Raw genomic sequence first — 14,112 nt, forward strand, 5'->3', positions numbered from 1 at the left:
CTACCTGGGTTTTGGAAAGGTTGGCTAAAAGTCATTTTTAGTATTAAATAGGGAAAAAAACTACTCTTGCACATACCATACTCCATTAGTATCTTGTATAACAGAAAAATGTGATAAGACTTTTAGGCCTACTGGGATAAGGTAAAAAAATCAATGACAGAAATCATTTTGAAGTTTCCTCTACCTACACTACTGACTTGCATTAGAGTTGATATCTTTTGTGGGGAGGGGGAACCATACAAAAAGTTGGCCAAAATAAATCTATGGCTACAGAAAATATCATTCTTTACTCAAGAGCATTGAAAATTATTATTGGATTATTATATCTACAACTTACTAATCATGCTAATGTAATCTGAGCTGTAGATATAATTTTTTTTATGCAGGGGTTCCCTGAAAATAATTAAGGGTTCCTCCAGGGTAAAAAGTTTGAAAAAGGCTGGCCTTTTTCAAACTGATTCAAAGCTAGGCAATCGAACATCTCAGAGGAAACTAAACTGTGATATATAAGGACCTGGGGGTGGGTGGGGGGAGAGAATCAGTAAAATGAGAAGGCAGGTATATTTTCACTAGCACAAGATATAAGAACAAGAAGTCAGAAATATAAGGGAGTAACAGAAAGTTTGATCCCATTAAGTTCTATATTAAGCAGCATGCTGTGGATCAAGTGGAATAAATTATTTGCCATGGTGTTCAAGGTGGAGAGTTTGGCAAACCTGAATTTAGTACACATTCTTTAGCAATGGGTAAAGGTAGTGAGTGACTGGGAATCTTTTTTTTTTCTTTGTTTTGTTGACAGAAAACAGTCCGCTCACTTGCATAGAACTAATACTAAATGAGAATTACTTACTTTGTTGATGTTACAAAATCAGGAATAGGATTAGGTTGAGGTGTGTTGCTTCCTTTATCATACACAATTTCTTTATTGCTACCTCCCTCATACATTTCTGCAAGTGGGCCTGTTTCAATTTTAAAAACAGCCAACTGCCGACAAGAAAACAGCAACAGAAAAAAGTCCACTGAAATATAAAAAATAATAACGATAATAAAGGGTTGAACATCAATAGGGCTGCAGTTTCCAGTTTGCATAATCAAATATAAAAGTTCATTTCAAGCTTTCAATTAATTAGACACTTGTTTTAATATTATTGTTCCAAAAAGTAGAGTTTAAACTCCTTTATTATAGACTGTTACAATTCAGTGTTTTTGCACTTGAATTTTTTGTGATCTTCAGGAAAACATGCTACACTGAATTAACAAACACACTAAATTTTTATATCAATATGCACCCACCAAACTTTAGAAATAAAAAAAAAAAAAAAAAAAAAACACACAGAACTTTTAATAGTGATCTATTAAAAGTTTTTTTTTTTTTTTTTTTTTTGTCATTCCATTCAATTACAGAGAATTGGCTATTCCATTTAGTCAATCTCAACCAGTCTTGGAATGTAAAATCTTTATGTTCCAAGACCTGGCTGAAGTCGACTTACAAATCAACTACCAAAGTGAAGCCATATCCAACAAATTCAAAGTAAACTATTCTTTCACAAATAAATTCTCTTAAAAAAACAAAGCACTTATACACAGTGAAGCATCCCTTAGAGGTGGGCACCTCTCTTGGAGGTAGACATCTTGTTTTTGGAGACACTCAAGGCTTCGGTCCCAGACAGAAGTATTGAAAATTATGTCACACAACATCTCCAAAACAGATGAACTCTAACAGAGACTGACACTTGTTATTATTAGCTATATGGTGCAAGGAAGCCTGAGGCTTATGTGCACCAGCCAAAAAAAAAAAAAAAAAAAAAAAAAAAAATTTCTGAATTACCGAGAGAGAGAGAGAGAGAGAGAGAAGCAGAAAGGAATCACCAAGAAAGAAAGGGAAGAATGATGATATCCAGCTCAGGACCCTGGGTGTGCCAAGCCCATACTCACCAGATATGAGCCCCAGGGATTAAATTTTAACAGGTGTCCTTTTGCACTATACAGGAAACTTTCAAGAGTAATTTTCACTTGCCCTCACTGTGAATGTCCATCAACAAACGAAAATGCTGTTTTGTTGGTCAATGGGAAATAGGCTTAATGGTTGGTACTTTTTAAATACTTCTTGATATTAGATTTGAATTTCTGCAGAGTAAAATTTTCAAGAAATGTGTGTGAAGAGAGGTTGTTCTAGAAAACAAATTCAAGGAAAAAATAAGAAGAAAAGTTGGTTCTGTGAGTTTTGAGTTGGACAGTAAGTGGACATTGACTGGTTGTAGCAAGTGTTTGAACTGGTTAGAAAGAGAGAGAAAGAATTATAGAAGCCAATTCAGAAGAACAGCACAAATAGTAAAACCAACAGAAATGACATGAAGCAAAAATAGAACATCTATGAGACAGCAAAGTGGAAAGACTTTGAAAGAGAGGGTTCATTAATTAACATAACTGGCCTCTTTTGAATTGAGTCTACAAGCCTATGAGAAGTTATAGGAGAATATCACAGATATGGGAATGATATTCCATGGTAGAGCAGATGTGAAATTTGTACAGAGTGAGCAGCCTCTCAGAAGAAAAATAATGCCAAGTGAAAGAAAAAATAGTTTTTTAGATGCAGATGAAGCAGATCACCTTGTGATGTGCTTATATCAAAAACACTTATACCAGTGGAAAGTTAGATCAAACTTTCTACATCTAATTTATTATTCATACAAGGTTTTTAAATTTTAAATCACTTTAGTTCAACTAATAACTTATTTCTGCCAAAGAATTCCTGAAGATAAGTGTAATATTCAATATCTATAAAGAATCTAACCAAATTTAACTAAAAACCATTAAATGTTTTGCAGTGTATGTTTTACCCAATCACAAACAACTATGCCATCTTCCAACTACACTAAAAAAAACATTTTAAACAAAACCTGTATAAACTACATTATTACAATAATACCTAAAAATTACAAAAGGATTTCAGAATCAGGGTGTATGACAGTAAAAATCAATAATCGGAGCCAATCTTTAATCCTGTATACAGGTCTGAAAGCCGAATTGAAGGAAATGATATAGACTTTCTTTACAGGGTTTTAAAACCAGGCAGGTATTTTTACCTTTATGAAAAGAGTTGAGCAAACTATCAATAATGGGATAATCTTTACTCTTTTTAGGACAAAACAAATGAGGGGACATTTGAGGGGATCATCAATAGTTGAACCATCGATATCAAGTGGACCAATCTGATTCATCCCCTTCCTTCTAGAGTTTACATAAGTAAAGAACTCTTTGCTGTTTTCTTTGATCCTTTGCCAAAGATTTCTCATAATCTGCCTTTGCCTGCCTAACCTCCTTTGTGACTTGGTTACAGACCAGCTTATATCTATCATAGGCTTCTATTTCACGTGTTAATTTATATGTATCCCATGCATTTTTCTTCTCTGCCATATGTCTCATTAGTTAATCTGACATCCATTTAGGCTTAAACCTTGTACAATATTTCTTAGTTGGTATGTAAAGCCTAGTAGCTTCCAAGATAAGTTCTTTGAATGCTTCCCATTTTGAATTTGCTGTTGGTAACATCATCAGTAGGTCCCACTATATAGAATTTAAATACTGTCTCAGAACACCGCAGTCACCTTTACGAGAGCAATAACCCTTCCATTTACCCGTGATGGTAGTTACCTACGAGTAAATCCCACTTCAGCACACTGTGATCACTGCCACCTATTGGTTCCTTTATCTGCAGATTCTTGATGCATGAAGAATCACTACTGATAATCAAATCAAGAGTATTACTCCCTCTAGTTGCCTCCCAAACATGCTGATGTAGAAAACAATCAACCAATAAATCCACAAAAGCCTTGCTAGTGTGTGAGTGACCAACCCACAAATTCCAGTCAATATCTAGGAAATTAAAATCCCCCATTATAAGACTCTCTGATTTACTGGCCCACTCTATTTTCCTGTACAGTTCCTTATTGTACTCATCAGAGTCATTAGGCCTATAGCACATTCCTACTCTCAATTTTGATCTCCCAATGCTTATGTCACACCAAACTGGCTCGACACTGCACTGTCCAGCAATATCGACTGGCTTCACTTCCTTAGATTTTTTGTGTTTCTTAACTAATAGCATAACCCCTCCTCCCTTCCTATCCTGTCTATCCTTTCTGTAGACACTGTAAATTCCAGGTCTGCATTCCAAATTCCAGGTCTGCATTCCTTATATCTTTGTGACACCACGTCTCTGATATCCCAACAATATCTGCCTTTGATGCTTTGAGCAATACCTCAAATTCATAAAATTTATTTACCAAACTCCTAGCATTGGTGTACACGCAAGTATACATGCACCTGTTCTTATTCTTAGCTACCCTAACACAACCCATGTGTTACTTGTACTGCAATGACTCCCAGCAGTCTCTAAAATATCCTGCATCTTGTTTTCCAGGATTCTGCTCATTCCAATAGAAGCAGTGCAAGAATCTCTTTCACCTCTGCCAGTGGCTACTGTCAATCTATTGGTCTTTGTCTCCCCCCAAGCTAGCAGTTTTCCGACCCACCTAACACTGCCTCGATAGCATCAGCAAATATTCTTCTACCCTTTCTGACATCAGAATGTCAGATAGATGTCAGATGAACTAATGAGACATACGGCAGAGAAGAAAAATGCATGGGATACATACAAATTAACACGTGACACAGAAGCCTAAGATAGATACAAGTTGATCTGTAACCAAGTTACAAAGGAGGTTAGGCAGGCAAAGGCAGATTATGAGAAATCTTTGGCAAAGGGATGCAAAGAAAAACAGCAAACAGTTCTTTATTTATGTAAACTCTAGAAGGAAGGGGATGAATCAGATTGGTCCACTTGATATTAATGGGTCAACTGTTGATGATCTTGCTCAGGTAAATAACAAACTAAATGAATATTTTGCATCGACATTCACAAATGAGGAGTTATTCAGCAAGGGTAATGCCAGAGGTGTATTCAACTCAGGCAGTAAGCTAGAGAATCTTGTAATAACTGAGAGTAAAGTGGAGGAGAAATTGTTGAAGATAAACACAAGAATGGCACCTGGGGTGGATGGGATCTATCCAGTTATATTAAAGGAGGCAGCAAAGGAAGTAAGCAAACCCTTACCCAAAATTATGAGAGCTTTCTTGGACTCAGGGGAGGTACCCACAGACTGAAGATGTGCAAATGTGACCCCAATTCACAAAGGAGGATCAAAGGCTGACACAAGTAATTATAGACCTGTGAGTTTAACTGCTGTTCCAGGAAAATTAATGGAGACACTGGTTAAAGAAGCACTACAGGATCATCTAGACAAGACTTCAGTTATAGCTCGGACGCAGCATGGTTTTTTTAAGGGGAAGTCTTGCCTGACCAATTTGATTGGATACTATGATGCAGTCACAAAAGAACTGGATGCAGGGAATAACTTTGATATTATATACTTGGATCTTAGAAAGGCTTTTGATACTGTTGCACATGGAAGACTGGTGCACAAATTGGAGCAGTGTGGCATTGGAGGCAAAATGGTGCTATGGATAAAGGGGTGGTTGAGGGGGAGAAGACAGAGAGTAGTAATCAATGGACACCACTCATCGTGGACTAATGTTATTAGTGGAGTTCCTCAGGGTTCAGTGTTAGGTCCATTATTGTTTTCTGTATTTATAAATGATACTGATGATGGTATATCAAGCTTAATGTCCAAGTTTGCAGACAATACAAAGGTTGACAGGGTTGTCAAGGACACTACTGAAACAGGATCTGGAAAGGTTGAGCAGATGGGCTGAGAGGTGGCAAATGAAGTTTAACATTGACAAATGTAAAGTACTACATATGGAAAACAGCAACCCCAGAGCAACGTATCAGCTGTGTGGTACTACACTAACAGTGGTAGAGAATGAAAAGGACCTGGGGGTAATTGTGCAGGCAGATATGAAGTTCTCTGAGCAGTGCAGATAGGCGCCAAGAGTAGCTCATGGTGTATTGTTAATGATTTGGTAGTTGTTGGCACATCGGCTTCTGTGGCCACATTGCACCTCCCAAGGTTTTTGCAGTACTTTGATCCAAGCCCGAGGCGGGAATCGAACCCGCGACCTTTGGGTTGCCGGGCAGGTGCTTTACCCACTCGGCTAGCCCGGTCGGCATATTGTTAATGATATACAGGAATTTTTCTAGCAGGGATAAGGAGGTGATTATTCCCTTGTATAAGGCAATGGTCAGGCCACACCTTGACTACTGTATACAGATCTGGAATCCTCATTTCAAGGAGAATGCAGAGCTGCTGGAACGAGCTTAGTGATTAGGGCAACAAGATTAGGGAATGGAACAAAGGGGTGCTCTTACGAAGAAAGGCTTAAGTTTTGCAAATTACAGTGTCTGGAGACTGGGCATCAGCGAGGTGATCTGATAGGGGTGTATAAAGCCTTGAATGGTTTGAGCATGCTCATTGCTGATGGGATTCTTCCTCTTGCTGAGAATAATCACCTGAGAGGGCATAAATTCAAATTGAGGAAAGACAGATGTAGGATAGACGTGCGGAAATTTGCCTTTAGCCAGCGGGTAGTTGGTTGGTGGAACAGACTTCCATCCCTTGTTGTGGAAGTTGATAGCCTAAGTAAATTTAAGGCTCAGCTGGACAGGTATTCCGAACGAACGGAGGGGTGAAATGGGAGTGGGTTTTTTTTGGCTGATGCTGCATAAGCTTGCTTTCTTGCATCAAATGCCTCTACTAATGCTAAAGTGTATCCCATCCAAATACAAACCAGGCTGAAAAAAATTCTACGCCTTGAGCCTTGCACAATCTTTCTAGGGCCGAATTGATTGACAAGGCTCTCATCATATACTCCCTACTATCGTGTCTGGGCAGAACTGCAGACACTTTCAAATTCAACCCTAATTCATGGCTTTTTTTCAACAGTGACCTGTACTTGTTAAGTAATTCTGCCGTTCTACTACTCTTAATATCATTAGTGCCAACGTGTACAACTACATCACCTTTTGTGCCCTTAAAAGATGATATCCGCTCTTCAACGTCATTAACCTTTGCCCCTGGCAGAGGTTAATGACGTTGAAGAGGACCTTTGTCCTGTTCCACCCATCCTTTTTACAAAGCATGTTCCCTGTTTCCCTGACAATAGAGTCACCAACAACTACTAGTTTCAGTTTGACCAGCGCATTCTGCCTTGGGGGTTGCCACTGTGTTGCGTAATGACCAAGTGCAAGCTCTGGCGTTGATGGGCCCCTCAATTTAGATCCTTCGAGGGCATTCACCCTGTCCTTCAAGCTCTTATATAGGTCCATAACAACGCTGAGTTGTTGCCCGATTTCGTTATACTCCTTGCATCGCGCGCGCACACACACACACACACACACACACACACACACACACACACATAGACATCCCCCATGGCAATATCATGTCCTGTACCCGATTATGCAAGCAGTGCATTTTAAAAGGCTTTGATTCAGAGGGAAACTTGCCCCCCTCAATTCTCCTCTGAGCCACAGCACTCCCATTAGCTTGAGCCTCTTGCTTTGCTGCTCTGGTCTGAGTCATGATTTCGATTTAATTTCAATAAAATTTCAATTTCAGTACAAAATTATAACCCTAAACTTGTATCCCAACACAGTTATAACGCTATATATATTTTTCAGTATCAAGTATTATCTACGAGTTCCCTTTATATAACTTCCGTATCAAGTTATGTATTAATTAATTATGTTACGTTTGTAATCTAAGTCGTTATATGTATTTAGTTAAAGTACAATTTAATTGACAATGAAGTTTAACAAAATTAATAGATTTTACTGATTAATTGACAATATTATAATATATACTATCGCTATCCAGTTCGGGATATACATTGTATCGTTTAACAAAGGTGGCAAGTTATGAACGGTAAATCTATGGACACTTAAGTATTAACTAACTTCCAAAACTCACTGTCTCAATTCAGAATAAACTAACGATCCTGACTATGTCTATAATCTACTTATAGCAAATAATTTGTGTAACAATTGGTCAATAAAGTGGCTAAATATGGCTAAAAAACTTCTCGTTCAGCGGAGTTGCAACTTGTAACTGCAACTGCTGTAACACGTGGATTTGACACCCTTACCGATACTTTTATGCAATTACAAGGCCGAGTAAAGAATACACCAGATTAATCACTAAATACACCAGATTAATCAGAAAATCACAAAATAATGCTATACTACTACACTAATTTAAATCAAAAGTTTTAGAAAAACAATAATTTCAAATCAATAAATAAGAAAATCCACTTAGCGGCTTTGAACACGTCTGGCTCCCACTCTAAGTTCTCGGGAGTGACTCGCTTTCTCCCCTCGTCGTTCTTTATCAACCTGTTCTTATTATCAAGCCACTCCAGGATGGAAGCCTACTCAACAATTCATGCTGAGGGAAATAGTAGTAGTAGTAGTAGTGGCATGTGATGCAAGAAAGCAAATGTATGAGCTTATGCAGCATCAGCCAAAAAAAAAAAAATCACACCATTCTCTCCAAATGCCTGTCCAGTTCCTCCTTAAATTTATTCAAGCTATCAACTTCCACAACGACAGATGGAAGTTTGTTCCAGCAATTAACCACCCGCTGGCTAAAGGCAAATTTCCGCACATCTATTCTACATCTGTCTTTTCTTAATTTGAATTTATGCCCCCTTAGGTTCGTAATCTGAACAAGTGGAAGGATCCCATCAGAATTCAGCGTGCTCAATCCATTCAAGGCCTTATACACTTCAATCAGATCACCTCGCAGGTGCCTAGTCTCCAGCACTGCAATTTGCAGAACTTAAGCCTCTCTTGATAAGAGGATCCCTTCATTCCCCTCACCAATCATGTTGCCCTTCTCTGTACACGCTCAAGTAAATCTACATCCTTCCTAAAATGAGGTCTCCAGACCTGTACGCAGTACTCAAGGCGTGGCCTGACCATTGCCTTATACAGAGGGATAATCACCTCCTTTTCCCTGCTAGCAAAATTCCTATATATCATTGACAAAACCCCATGACCTGCCCTGGCAGCCTGTCTGCACTGCTCAGAGAACTTCATATCTGACTGCATAATTACTCCCAGGTCTTTTTCATTTTTTACCACATTAAGTGTAGTACCACACAGTTGGTACGTTTCTCTGGGGTTATTTCTACCCATATGCAGTACTTTTCATTTGTCAAGGTTAAACTTCAGTTGCCACTTCTTAGCCCACTGCCCAAATTATCTAGATCCTGTTGCAGTAGCAGACTGCCATTACTGTCATTAACAACCCTGCCAACCTTTGTATCATCTGCAAACTTCGACATTAAGGCTGATATACCTTCATCAATATCATTGATAAATATACAAAACAACAGTGGACCTAAGACCGAACCCTGTGGGACTCCACTAATAACATTAGTCCAAGAAGAGCAGGACCCATTCATTACCACCCTCTGTCTTCTCGCACTTAACCATCCTTTTATCCATTGTAGCAACTTACCCTTAATACCATTCTGCTCCAATTTGTACAATAGTCTTCCATGCGCAACAGTGTCAAAAGCTTTCCTGAAATCCAAATATATGATATCAAAATTGTTTTATGCATCCAGTTCCTTTGTAACCACATCATAATATCCTATCAAATTTGTCAGACAAGACTTTCCCTTAACAAACCCATGCTGTGTCTGAATTATTGCTGCAGTCTTGTCTAGATGATCCTGCAATGCATCTTTAACCAGCGACTCCATTATTTTACCCGGAACAGAAGTTAAACTAACTGGTCTGTAATTACTCGTGTCACCCTTCGATCCCCCTTTGTGAATTGGGGATACATTTGCACATCTCCAGTCCGTGGGAACCTCCCCTGAGTCCAAGGATGCTCTCATAATTATGGCTAAGGGTTTGCTTAGTTGCCTTGCCGCCTCCTTTAATATAACTGGATAGATCCCATCCACCCCAGGTGCTTTTCTTACGTTTAACTTCAACAATTTCTCTTCCACTTTGCTCTCAGTTATTACAAGATCATTAAGCACCTTGCTACAATTTGATAACCTTCTGCCATTTTCAAACCTTAATAATTCCTCACATGTGAATGTAGATGCAAAATACTCATTCAGTTTGTTTGCTATCTGAGCAGGATCATCAACAGTCGAACCATCGATGTCAAGTGGACCAATCAGATTCGTCCCCTTCCTTTTAGAGTTTATATAAGTAAAGAAATCCTTGCAGTCAGGGGCTTGAAACCCAGTCTACTCAAAGAGCATGTGCTACTGCTACTGCTCCTGACCACTCAGCTACAGAAGCATCAATCAGTGAATTACCCATACCTAAAATTATAATGATACTGACCAACACAGGACGAAAATGAAAATAAACAGCCCAGTTTTTGTAACCATTGCAGATTTGGATCATAACAATCAGCACCAAGGCACAAACCTATACTTTAGAGCTCTTAACTGTCATCAAACTGTGCTGGTGACAGAATATTCATTCACTCTATACAGAGTGAATTTGAGCAGTCATTATTGAAATCTTTCAACTGCATTCTAGTTACTTCTTTATAGATCTGCTTAATAGGTTTGCCAAATAAATAGCTTGTCTTTTTTATTATTTATTTATTTTATTATTATTATTTTTTTGTGTTAATTTTTAAACCAAATTCATGAATATGGCACAGGTTGGAAGATTATACAATATTGTAGTATAAACAAATGCACTTTTTCTCTGTTTACACTCCAAGACAGCTACATAGAGTGAAAAGAATTTACAAGATTATTACCACATTTTGTGATATTACATGGATTTAAACACACATAATTGATAACTTTACTAATCTGAACCATATTGGCTGAATGTATATATATTCAGGTTGTAGTAAATATGTACACCTTCTTAATTTTACCTTCTCAGATTTTATTTACAGTATTTATAATATAACTTGAATTTTTCGATGCTGTTTAATACAATGTTTTAGAATAAAAAATATGTTTCAGTAAGTAAATGACACTATTATCAAAGGTATTTTGGCACTAGCATGAATATATTGTAGAGGAACAATACAGTACAATAGAGGCCACAGAAGGTAGAGGCATCATTTACATTCAACATGCCCAGTACAGGGAAGTTCAGTAAATTTTAACTAGGACCAGAAAGATAATGCTGTATGACAGAACTTGGCATGCAACAGGTTTCAGAGATAACATTCTGAAGACTCTGTTGTGGAGACTGATGGTCAAATGTTTTAACAGTTCTCTATGATGCACAGAATTTTTCAAGAAGCCTGGGAATGTATAGCAGCAGGCAGTTCATGCATGTACTGTACTAGACACAAGTTGCCACACTATAAATCTTTATTACTCAGTTTTGCAGATAATAGGTAAAACAAATAGAAAACAATCCATCAGAAAAAATAATTTCAATATATGCTGTTCTTATCAGATTGAAGAATTTTGATGTGCTTCTAGTCCAGAGGACATTTTGAAAGGAACTGCTCCATCCCAACTGTAAAGCACATGGAGAAAATCTGACAGCGTGGCCTTTTTTTTTTTTTTTTTAGTATGGTGTTATCTGATGTTTTTGTGAATGGTGGCATGTCACTTTCAATGTAGGAATTGTATGAATAGAATTATGTATGCAGATCAATAAGCACAATTATTCTCTTTAAAAATAACTGGACTCTTTGTACTCAAACTTTTAAGTGGTTACATAAAACGAAACTATATTACATTTGAAATATTAATAACTTTCACAGTAAAGGGAGTAAAGTGAACCATGCATGATTTTCTACTAACAATTCATAATTTTTTGAAATAGTGTTTGGCAATCATAAATCACAAATTGTTATACCAAGTATTTTATCAATAAGTTAGTGTACTATTAGTCAAAAAATATTATTATTATGCGTAATTAAAATTATATGACCATATAATTTTTGTCAAATACAGTAAATACAAACATAAATGAAATCAACTATTTCAACACATTTTTTGGGATTTTGTTTTTTTAATTTACAATTCATTCTATCTTTGTGTCATCTACTGTATTAATCAGGGTGTCTATTGTATCATGTACATTGCCCTATCATTAATATCCAAACACCTGCATTATCTAAAAATAACCTTTATTTACAGTAAAACTAATAATGTTGTGCTGAAATCTTTAGCCTTTATGACAGCTTCTAGTTTCCATACCAGTTTTCCATACTCGCTACCAGTTGTTTTTTTTTTTTTTTTTTTTTTTGTTTGTTTTTTGTAAATTTCTTCCCATATTTTCTGCCAGGCCTTCAAAGACAATTCAACTCTGTTTTTTGGGCACCTCTCTCATCGTATACACCCGATGATTCAATTCATCCTGGAGGTTCTCCATAGGGTTAAGGTCAGAGCTCTAGGCTGGCCAGTCCAACTTTAACACATTCTCAAACCAGTTTGTCATAACATGAGCAGTATTTTGCATGCTAGCACACAACTTCAGTAACAAATTATTGTCCAGACGTCTATTAGACCTCAGCATTCATAGTTTTTTTTTAATGGGCTTTAAGGTACAAGGGTAACAAGCCAAAATGTACCCATACATTCCAGGAGATAACTTTCTCCAAACATCTGAAACACAGGTACAACCATTAGATTATGTATTATGACTCACTCCAAAGCACAGATTTCCATTAGTCTATGGTCCAATAATGGCAGAGCTTCCAGGCTAGGAGGTGTCTGGCATTAATCAAGGTAATTAGTCACTTATGAACTGCTACACAACTGTGATAACCCATATCATGCAGCATTGTGCACTGTACTGGGGCTGACATGTGTGATGCAATAACACCATCCTGTGTTCCAAGCAGATGTGAAGCTCTCTTGTCACTTTTCACAGCTTCTGAGATTTTCTGGATGATTTTGTTACAGTTTCAGCACCAATTTTGATTTGATTTAGTTTTAATGGTGCATTTTTATCAACTGCCAATATAAGTTTTCAGTGCCACTGAAATGTCACATACAGAAAAAATGCTTATGTGGCACAGTATTATCGTTCCCCACTGAAAGTCTGTTAACACCACTGATCACTGTACCTTACATTCACAATCGCACTACTCCTTGAAGGCCTACACGCATATTTATAGTTCTCTGACATGTAGTGCTTGGGTATGATGTGACCAACTATCAATGGAAGGGTGTCTGGATATTAATGACAGAGTACTTTTTATCTGCAAGGTTTTCAATTTAATTGAATTATATTGTTACAATCTACAGAAATTTGTGCACATGATTCTACTTGCTCACAGAATCAGTGTTTCACAGATAGGCAGCTCAAGCAGATATATAATAAAATTATTTTTATTAGATATAATAGGTTTTAGGAATATTAATATATGTGGAATGATTATATTTATTTGTTTATAGTAAAATGTGTAATAGAAGGGAAAAAAAATTTTTTTAACTGAATTTGTCAATACTGCATAACAAGTAATCAATGGCAAATTACCTCCAGACTGTTAAGATACAACAGCCTGATCAATAAAGATTTCTGCAGGAGTTTCTAGAAAACACAACCACAGAGTAGTTATAAATAGTCCCATCTCGCTGATGGATAAATGTAATGAAAAAATAAATAAAAACCATCAACCAAACATTTTTTCTGGAATAAAATTACTTTCGTTTATTTATTTATTAATGACATGACTAAATATGATATATATAAATTGTGTTAATAAACTTACCAACTAATTTTCTGGCATCGGGAGAATGAATGAAATCGGAAAGAAAAAGCCACTGCTTAATATTAGCTGGAACACTGTCCCATGGATAAGCTAGAGAGAAAGAAAAAAAAAAAACAGGGTTATAAACTTAAAAAAAAAAAAAAAAAAACACATATGAACATTGTCTTCTTAAAGAAATGCATTAAATTTATTTCAACCTTCCAAATTCACTCTAAAATTCCAACTTAAATAGAAATTGGTTATCAAGTTTAAAATCACTCCCAGGGGCTCAACATTTGGTGAGTATGGGCTTTGTACACTCAGAGTCCTGAGCTGGATATCATCATTCTTCTCTCTTGCTTGGCGATTCCCTTCGACTTTTCACACACACACACACTCTCTCTCTCTCTCTCTCTCTCTCTCTCTCTCTCTCTCTCTCTCT

The 14,112-nt window shown here is 37.0% G+C and overlaps 1 protein-coding gene across 1 annotated transcript in view; it reads right to left on the reverse strand.

Moving 5' to 3' along the window:
* LOC150082462 (piezo-type mechanosensitive ion channel component-like) overlaps nucleotides 1-14,112 on the reverse strand; it is an 861,219-nt gene that overhangs the window by 429,591 nt on the left and 417,516 nt on the right. The window contains 2 exon segments of the mRNA XM_090377768.1: nucleotides 851-1,019; nucleotides 13,692-13,781. Of these exon segments, the coding sequence (XP_090233894.1) occupies nucleotides 851-1,019; nucleotides 13,692-13,781 (259 nt within the window).

Source organism: Mastigoproctus giganteus, chromosome 7, assembly GCF_048544385.1.
Source record: "Mastigoproctus giganteus isolate SK-2022 chromosome 7, ASM4854438v1, whole genome shotgun sequence".
Taxonomy (NCBI): Eukaryota; Metazoa; Arthropoda; class Arachnida; order Uropygi; family Thelyphonidae; genus Mastigoproctus; species Mastigoproctus giganteus.